We start from the raw sequence: 8934 nt of genomic DNA on the forward strand, positions 1-8934 counted from the left end.
AGCATTATAACTGAAAAGCGGCTTATTGGGCTTCGTCTTTTCCTTCACAGCTCCTACCTCAGATAGTTCAACTTCTCCGGATTCTTTTATGTTCTCGCCACATTCCGAAACTCTTGGAATGCTCTCTTTTTTTGCAAATGGCCATTTGAGTTTATCGCATTTTTCGTCTACATATACATACTTGATATCCGGAGTATGTCCCACTTTGATTAGCTGGTCATTGTGTGAACAGGACAGGGACTTTATCCCTCGGGAACAGACTGTGTCCGGCGTAGCACCGCCGTGATTCATAATTTCCCCTTGTCGGAACAGTACATTTCTGATGCTGAAGGACTTGTGGGTAAAATTAACAGGGACTTTCCGTTCCTCCATGCTCAACATTATCCTCTACTGAAGATTCTCAAAAGTCTGTGAAGAATCTTTACGTTTCAGAAAATACTGAATAAGTTACGGCATGTGGAGCGCGTTTAAAACTATAAAATAGAGGTATAAAAAAAAAGCAAAGAGCGCATGTGCTTAGAGTAAAATTATTACTTTGAAAAACCTAAACAATGCAAAAAAAAAAACAAAAAACGAAAATGTTTCTTCTTTGGTCGAATTTACTGTGTAGCCACTCTCCGTGTAGACTCCTGTGCAGTCTCTCGGCCTGATGAATGGACTCAAAAGCTCGACTATTATACTTCCGAACCTGTGAAACCTAACAAATCTGGTCTGCCTCTTGCCGTGGGAACGCCCCTCAACTCGTGCCCTTCCCCTTTGTTTACACCATAACTAAATAATAAATAATAAATAAATGCCCATTAAAAGGCGAGTGTCAATAAATGGTACTAATTTGTTGAGCAAATAAAAACCAGAGGATAGAGGTAAATTCGAGAGCATGACTTGTAGGTTTGCGCTTTGTTGCTTGTTTTTTCGAAAACGGTTTTTACGTACGATTGATCGCAGCGTGGAGGAACACGGGGAGTAAATGTTGTTTCCCCTCCAGACTATTTCAATGCGCCTTTCTGCTTTCACGCGCACAATTGCAAAGAGAGAGAGAGAGACAGAGACAGAGACAGAGAGAGAGAGAGAGAGAGAGAGAGAGAGAGAGAGAGAGAGAGAGAGAGAGAGAGAAAGAGAGAAACTCTAAAATACTCTTTTAAATAATCTGATTTAACATTTCATTTTATGCCGATTAATATTAATTTCTAAAATACCTCGCAATGTAGTAGTCTACGTATTACGTAAAGATACTAAGTTTAAAAACTATCACTATACTAGACCTTTAAAAGCTTGCATCTTATCAAATTGAAATGAAACCCAAAAGTCAATCGGTAGCCTAATCTATTAATTTCTCACCGCAATGCTATTTTTTTTATAACACGATGTCCTGAAAGGGACTTAAACAATCACAAAGAAATATCTTATGAATGGGTTGTTTATTGATATCTAAGTGTTGCTAAAGATGAGTAGAGATATTCTCCTGGACATTCTGTATTTGCAATGTCTCTATGCCCCAAAATGACGAAATTGGGGTTTAAAAAACCTTGAGCCACTCCACAACGAATTAGAATCTGGGCAGCTGACAGCGCCGAAGAGCTGGGAGAATAATCTGAAAGACGGGAAAGGGGTAAATAGATACAAAAATAATTGCATCATTAAATACTGTTATTTATCGTCTGTTCGTATGTTGCTTTTATTGTCTTACCGTTGAAGTTGCCCATGAAGGCAATACCAATAGAATTTAAATTGTGGTTCTTCGCGTGTGCACCTACAATGCCCCAGCCTCGGCCTTCGTACACCGTGCCATCTTGCCCAAGAAGAAAGCTAAAAGCTCGAAAGAAAGAAGAGCTTGAATTTTTAAAAACAGTTTCTAGTTTAAACAGCCTACTGTAAATATTTGTGAGCTGGTGATAATTTAGTATGACTATCGATTGTTATTAAACGTGCCAAAAACATGATGCCTGTATCCTACTAACTTGTAACCGATATCTTCAAAGCCCCGTTCCTCCACATGCATTTTCTGAATATATGTGAGCTGAGAGATATATTCTTGCGACTGGCGGCAGGACCAGAGAGCGGTGTGGTGAATAATGACTTGCTGAGCAAGACCCTGCATTTTGTCTTTGCTCCGTGGCTCCATGGCGTTCCAATGACTTCGAGAAACAATATTCACTGCGATAAAACGTAACAATTGGTTATAACGGATACCCTCCAGATATGTACAAAACACACATAGAGCCCACTACAATCAACAGGCTTACATAAATTTAAAGTCTTGAAAGAACTGAACATGGCGTGTCGCATTGCTTAACAGCCATTTTGTTTCACCTGTGCTGCTTTCGTTTTCTTTTCCTTTAGGCATGTTGTCTGTCATCCGTATAAACAACAGTAATAAGAATTAAATATTTTTTAGGCTAGACAGGTTTTATAGATCCTGGTAATACTCCTGAATTGTACTTCCAAGAAAACTGAAAACTCGCTAAATAGTATCACAGCCTAATGAGCAATCAGCCACGCCACAAGACACCGAGCTTCCGTGTAATTTCTTACGCTGGCAACACGATTTAGCACCGATTTCTCAGTCGGCCTAGCATACACAGAAGGAAAAGAAAGTCAAACAAGACATAGGTCTCCCCTAAGGAAATATTATGCAACCTGGGGCTTAACGATTGCGTTAAAAAGGAACTGCCACTATGAACTTACACTTGCTATATATTAATGACATCTGCACAAACGTCATGCAAGAAAGTATTTCATTGCACTTCGTGACGATATGACACAGATTTGACGTGAATTACTGGTCACTTTATTAGGTGTACCTAGGTAGCAACGCTCTGTTCTGTTTATTATTGGTCAGTTTCTAACCACAGAACAATGACCAAGTGTAAGTTGACTGGTGGACCATTCTCTAATTGTTGTTAACATTGACATGTTAACAATATCACGGTTATGGTTGTTGAACACGATTGTATTAATATTTATCAGTGCTGGGTTGATCGCAGTCTACCACCCCAAAATAATCAGTCAGCAGCTATGTGTTAACTGACCTTTGATAAATATAATCATGAACAATTACGTATAAATGAAGTACATGCTAAGAAATGCTTTTTAAAGCAAGATAGGGTTTGGCTAAAATTATTATTTTCTTAAATAAACAGGTTCCTATGAGCACTGTTTTAGGTTCAAGTATTCAAAATTAACAATATTTTAACATACAAATATGTATACTGTACAACATAAAATGACCAATGAGAAAGAGAAAACTTACTTTTTAAAATTTTCACCATTACCCACAATCCTTCTGGCATACAAGAACTCAAAATTCTCAAGCATTTATGTTGTTGTATTATCCTTTAATTAAGAATAAACAAAGTGTTCACGTTAACATTATTACAAAGGAATGTAACTATAACTCAGTATATCTACCACTTCCAAAAAAGGTTTGGTTCGATGATTTAGTTCAAATAAGTCACTACACTTACTAAACCTCATCATTAGCATTTGCAGTTAGTGAGGTGGACTTAGTTAATGACTTTGGAACTTCTCATCCTCAATGTATATTCTTCCCTCCAACTCTTCCTTATTCTGTCCATCTGTGTCCACAGTGTGGGGCTGTGCACACATAATAGAGCCTCATTGCATCCTATAACAAGTTACAGAGCTGTAAGTTTTTGTGCAGCAGTGAATCATAACACATGCAGTCAAATGGTACACTTAAAGTATTTCATGTGCTTAATCAATTTTACTTTTTATTAATCAATCTACTTAAGTGTTTCAGTTTCTTAAAACTAGGATTGTTTAAAAATCATTTTGGCAAGGTTTTGGACATGAAATGAAAGGCTTGGACAAAAGAACCAGATCAAACAATCACGTGATAAAAAGGCTTTACATTTTTACTATAGCTCAAATTAATTTCCAAACTTTAAAGAAAGCTACTGAAGTAGCCTCACCGGCATCTACCTCAAAGCTGTTAAACAATAAACAGGTTTCTTTAAAGTACATTCTGACAGATTTAATCTGATTTAATACAAATAATGTAAAAAATAATTAAACATCACTTCATAACTACATGGTAAAACAGTTGCAAGGGTGTTATGAGATATAAATTCTCGTATTTCCAGGTCTTACTATAAGACAGAAACAAATCCACAACTGGTAGATAATACTGCAGTGTGCAGTATAAGATGTAAAACTGAGTTTTTCAAAGGAATTTAGCTTTTTCATACTATCCATGGAATCCTATAGGAGGTGATTTAATTTTTGTACCATGTTACTTTAAAAGAATATGTGCACGCACATGCATAAACACAGCCAGTTGTTTAAGATAAAATGAAATAATTAATGTCAATAAAAGTAAACCACTGCTTGAGCAACACTTTACCTCAGCTTTCATGCTGTGAGACTGGAAAAACACTGCCTCCTTGTGGCCACACCTGGAAACATTGACATTTACATTCATGGCATTTGGCAGCCAACAATCAGTGCAATAATCTAGAGTTTAAGGCAGCCAACATAGGAGCAGTCAACATCAATGCAATAAACATTAGTGCAACACCCTACAATAAGTAGTAGAGTTTCAGTTAGTCAACATAGGAGCTGGGTCAGTGGTCATTTAAATATTCCACAAATAGATGGGTCTTCAGTCTACGTTTGACTCTGCTGTCCGGAGAGCAAGTGGAAGTTCATTCCAGAATCTAGGAGCCAGGGCAGAGAATAGTCTTGATGCTTGTCTTCCATGAGACTTGACGTATGATATTTCAAGCCGAGACATACTTGAGGTTTGAAGTACTTGAGGTAAGGATTGGGCTTTGACCATTGACATCATGTATGGAGAGGCTGGTCCATTTTTGGCTTTGTAGGCAAGCAACAAGGTTTTAAATCTGATGCGGGCAGCTACTGAAAGCCAATGAAGGAAGCACAGCAGTGGAGTGAAATGTGTGAACTTTGAAAGATTGAAGACCAGTCGTACTGCTGCATTCTGGACAAGTTGTAGAGGTCTGATGGCAACATAACTTAGCTATTATATTAGTGTACTTGTACACATTGTAAAACATTTGCACTTGTAAAATACTCTGATGAAGGTGCATGACAACTTTAAATAAGCTTCATTTTATTTCAATTCCAATATTTACCAGTTTAACTGTACGATTTAATGCAAACTACACTCCATCAAAAATAATGGGACTTAATAGTATGGCCCCCATATGCATGTATGTACTCCCAACAATGTCTGGGCATGTTCCTTATGAGATATCTGACAGTGTCCTGGTGGATCTCCTCCCATACCTGCATCAGGGCATCCCTGGGCTCCTGGACAGTCAGTGGTGCTACATGAAGGTGTTGGATGCACTAATACATAATGTCTTAGAGGTTCTCAGTTGGATTCAGGTCTGGGGAATGTAAGGGTCAGTCAATGGCATCAATGCCTTCATCATCCAGACACTGCTTACACACTGCACAATGAAGCCTGGTATAGTCTTGCACCAGGAGGAACCCATGGCCCACTGCACCAGCATAAGGTCTGACAATGGCTCTGAGGACTGCAACCCTCACTGCAATCAAGGTACAACTGGCCATGACATGGAGATTTGTGTGACCCTCCAAGGATATGCCTGCTCAGACCATCACTGACTCATCACCAAACTGGTCATCTTGGATGAAGCTGGATCATAAATGCAGCATAACATTCACCACAGTGTCTCCAGTCTCTTTCACGTCTGTTACATGTACTCAGTGTGAACCTGCTCTCATCTGCAAGAGAACAGGGTGCCAATGGCAGACTTGCCAGTTCTGGTGTTCTCAGGTGAGTGTCAGTTGAGGTGCATCGTTGTGCTGTGAGCAAAGGTACCATTAGAGGATGTTGGGCCTTCATGCCACCCTCATGGAGTTTGCTTCTTACAATTTCGGCAGAAGCATGCACACCACTAGCCTGTTGAAGGACAATCTGTAGGGCTCCTTTTGTTTCTCTTGCACAAAGGAGCAGATACCAGTCCTGCTGCCTGGATGATGCCCCTCGATGGCCCTGTCCAGCTCTGCTCCTTATGGCAAGTGTCCTGGTATCTCCTCCAAGCTCCTCGGACTGCACTTGGAGACACAGCAAGCCTTGCTATGGCACGTATGGATGTGTCATCCTGGAGAAGCTAGAATACCTGTGCAACATGAAAGGCCTACAGGTACTGCCTCAAGCTTACCAGTAGTGACAAGGACTGCAGCAAATGTAAAACTACAGTACTGTAGAGAAGAATCAGTCAGGAAAGATAAGGAAAGAGCAGCTCTGTGGCCAGCACCTGCAAAACCATTCCTTTCTGGGAGTTGTCTTGCTGTTGCCTCTCCAGTGCACCTGTTGTCACTTTCATTTGCACCAAAGCAGTTGAAACTGTTTCACATTTGCTTATGCCTCCTAAGTGGACATACTGGTATCACTGAAGTTTAACTGCACTGGTGTTATATGGTGATAAATGTTTTGAGCAGTGTATATGTTTGTTGTGTAAGTGTTATATTTTATGGTGCTTTTATTTTATAGTACTTTCACAATACTCTCACAGAAGGGTGAGAAGAAAGATTTGTCTGGTGTCTAGGTCAAGACGGGTATGTGTGATGTTCAGCACTAACTTAGGGCATGGGTGGTCCTCTGTCCGTGGTAGTGTTGGATCTTGGGACACATCAGCAATAATCTGTGTAAGTTCACTGGCAAAAATAGACAATCGACACTTTAATACTGGTCAGTAGTAGCTCAGTGGTTAAGGTAGTTGACTAGTAATCAGAAGGATGCTAGTTCAAGCCCCACCACCACCAAGTTGCCATTGTTGGGCCCCTGAGCAAGGCCCTTAACCCTCAATTGCTCAAGTTGTATTCAGTCAGAATTGTAAGTCGCTTTGGATAAAGGTGTCAGCTAAATGCTGTAAATGTACTTTGAAAGTAGTTTAAACTACTTAAACTCTAATGTGTTTCATATTAAAAATGCTGAGTTTTATCAGTGTTCATAACACGCAACTACAAGGATATAAAAAAAAATTAGAGTACACAAATTTTGGGCAACACAAAAATATAAATCCTGTGGGATTTTACTTACTCCACTTCATGGGTAATTTTGTTCACATAGATGCAGCTGTTGTCTGCCTCCTGCTGATAGTCACAATTCCTGCACTGAACACGAATATTAAGATTTTTTAGGACTCAGCTTGACAGCAGTGTTTACAAATGCAAAACTTAAGTATATTAAGTTTACCTACAGCATACAGCAGTATACGGTTCTCCTTGTCCTCTTTAGGATACAACATGTTGTTACTGGAAAAACAAATGAACACATTATTTTTTAATGTATTTGGCAATGGGTACTAGCTATTTAGCTTATAAAGCAGTATGAAGTAGATTATGCTTAAATGTTCATCTGCCTGTACTTATTCTCTTGCAGAAAAAAAGATGCATACATGTCATACGCTGATGTTTTGCAGGTGTAAAATGTGTTCACTGGGATCTCAACCGCAAATTCACCTAACAGCTAAGCATGCAAAGTGAGTATGCATGTACTCGTTATTAAAATTCTATATGTGATGAGACCATAAAGCTGTTAGGTGAATTTGCGAAAAATATGAAAATTTATTATTAATGATTTTCGTTGTATGGCTTTTTATGAACTGCGATATTAAAATTTTGATGGGTGAACTATTTTATGAACTCTTATTCAACGAGACAAACAACTTTCATGCCCCATGTCTTTGATTACAAACCCTGAAAAGGTTTAGGACAGATATCCAGTGACCACGACCACCACCACCACCACCACCACCACCAACACCAACACCAACACCAAGGCAACCCAACATATCTGCAATGGGGATCCTTAGCTAGCTAGGATTCTATGAGATCTGCTTATTCCAATTCACGTTAGCTTGATTTGGCTAACAAATTATTAACATTAGCTAAGTAGATATCAATCTAGCACTATAAATGGGAACAGTCCCAACAAACTTACCATTCTTGGCAGAATCTGATCCCAACAAAACCAGGTTCGTACGGACCACAATCCAAGTCCATTTCAAAATTGTATAACTAGCTAACCAGGTAGTAGCTAAATATATTTCAGCTAGTCACAACACAAATTGGCTAAACACCCAGAATCAGCGAATCTTCTTCTACTTCGTCTGGTCAGTAAAGGTAGAAATGTTCGGAGAACATTACTGCCACCTACTGGAATACTGCACAAACGGCTCAAGAACATTTAGTGCCGTTATTCAAAATGTTCAATTCGTATCAGATTAATCCAGATTTGGAAAACCCATGTTTTGCTACCCAGGATGAGGGATGTCCGTGTACCTTCTGTTGAACTGATTTTTATATTCTCAAACAAAAATAGATCAATGAAAATCGAAGAGGAAAGTAATATTTACAGCATTGGTTAAGTACAATAACCCACATTAAACACTTTGACAGTGTAAGACATAGTGTTTTCAACCAAAATGTAATTCATGATTAGAAAACACTTTCTAAGACGTATTTCAATTGTAAATGTGTGCAACTGAAAACAAACTGCTGTAACACGTTTGCAATGTGCACATTGCAAGTAATTGCAACTCTGTTATTTCTAGTACTAAACACTTTGAAAAAGCTTTTCCAAGCATTCTAATCATCTTAAACACTGTTTCAGTGCAAAAACAGTGTTTTCAACAGGTATATGTAATCCATGATAAGAAAAGATAAGAAAATGATAAGAAAATTCTAAGACATATTTCAAGTGAAAACACAGTGTAAGTGAAAACAAGCTGTTGTAACCACGTTTGCAATGTGCACATTGCACGTATTTGCAACTCTGTTCTTTCACTTCTGTAGACTACAAAACAGCATTTCAAGTCTTAAACAGTGTTTCAGTGCAAAACATAGTGTTTTCAAGCAAAAGGTAATGCTATATAAGAAATCACATTCTATGATGTTTTTCAAGTGAAAACATTTGAG

At 38.6% G+C, this 8934-nt stretch overlaps 3 protein-coding genes across 4 annotated transcripts in view; all 3 read right to left on the minus strand.

Annotated features, from left to right (window-relative positions):
* foxg1c (forkhead box G1c) overlaps positions 1–381 on the minus strand; it is a 1224-nt gene extending 843 nt beyond the window's left edge. Inside the window, exon 1 of the mRNA XM_026995510.2 lies at positions 1–381. This exon is cut by the window's left edge and continues 843 nt beyond it. Coding sequence (XP_026851311.2) covers positions 1–381 — 381 coding nt within the window.
* A 1037-nt stretch (positions 382–1418) lies between these two features.
* Positions 1419–2667, minus strand: pglyrp5 (peptidoglycan recognition protein 5). Its single transcript, XM_026995509.2, has 4 exons — positions 2311–2667; positions 1959–2154; positions 1688–1806; positions 1419–1591 (listed from the first exon to the last, which is right to left on the minus strand). The coding sequence occupies exons 1-4, from the start codon at positions 2354–2356 to the stop codon at positions 1419–1421; spliced, it is 534 nt and encodes a 177-aa protein (XP_026851310.2). The 5' UTR covers positions 2357–2667.
* A 647-nt stretch (positions 2668–3314) lies between these two features.
* Positions 3315–8121, minus strand: polr2i (RNA polymerase II subunit I). 2 transcript variants are annotated; one of them, XM_026995507.2, is made up of 6 exons: positions 7958–8121; positions 7215–7269; positions 7055–7128; positions 6595–6669; positions 4364–4415; positions 3315–3625 (listed from the first exon to the last, which is right to left on the minus strand). In XM_026995507.2, exons 1-6 carry the CDS (start codon positions 8017–8019, stop codon positions 3563–3565), a joined length of 381 nt encoding a protein of 126 aa, XP_026851308.1. In that variant the 5' UTR covers positions 8020–8121; the 3' UTR covers positions 3315–3562. The 2 variants fall into 2 exon arrangements, with proteins under 2 accessions (XP_026851308.1, XP_026851309.1); XM_026995508.2 differs by lacking the exon at positions 6595–6669.
* Between the last annotated feature and the right edge of the window lie 813 nt (positions 8122–8934).

This window comes from Electrophorus electricus, chromosome 4, assembly GCF_013358815.1.
Source record: "Electrophorus electricus isolate fEleEle1 chromosome 4, fEleEle1.pri, whole genome shotgun sequence".
NCBI lineage: Eukaryota > Metazoa > Chordata > Actinopteri > Gymnotiformes > Gymnotidae > Electrophorus > Electrophorus electricus.

Coding starts and splice junctions, on each gene's coding strand:
- polr2i (XM_026995507.2), bottom strand. CDS start 8,019: ATGGACTTGGATTGTGGTCCGTACGAACCTGGTTTTGTTGGGATCAGA. Junction 7,270..7,957: donor ATCAGATTCTGCCAAGAATG/GTAAGTTTGTTG, acceptor TTGTTTTTCCAG/TAACAACATGTTGTATCCTA. Junction 6,670..7,054: donor AAAATTACCCATGAAGTGGA/GTAAGTAAAATC, acceptor TATTTTTGCCAG/TGAACTTACACAGATTATTG.
- pglyrp5 (XM_026995509.2), bottom strand. CDS start 2,356: ATGACAGACAACATGCCTAAAGGAAAAGAAAACGAAAGCAGCACAG. Junction 2,155..2,310: donor AGAAAACGAAAGCAGCACAG/GTGAAACAAAAT, acceptor GTTTTATCGCAG/TGAATATTGTTTCTCGAAGT. Junction 1,592..1,687: donor CTTCATGGGCAACTTCAACG/GTAAGACAATAA, acceptor CCCGTCTTTCAG/ATTATTCTCCCAGCTCTTCG.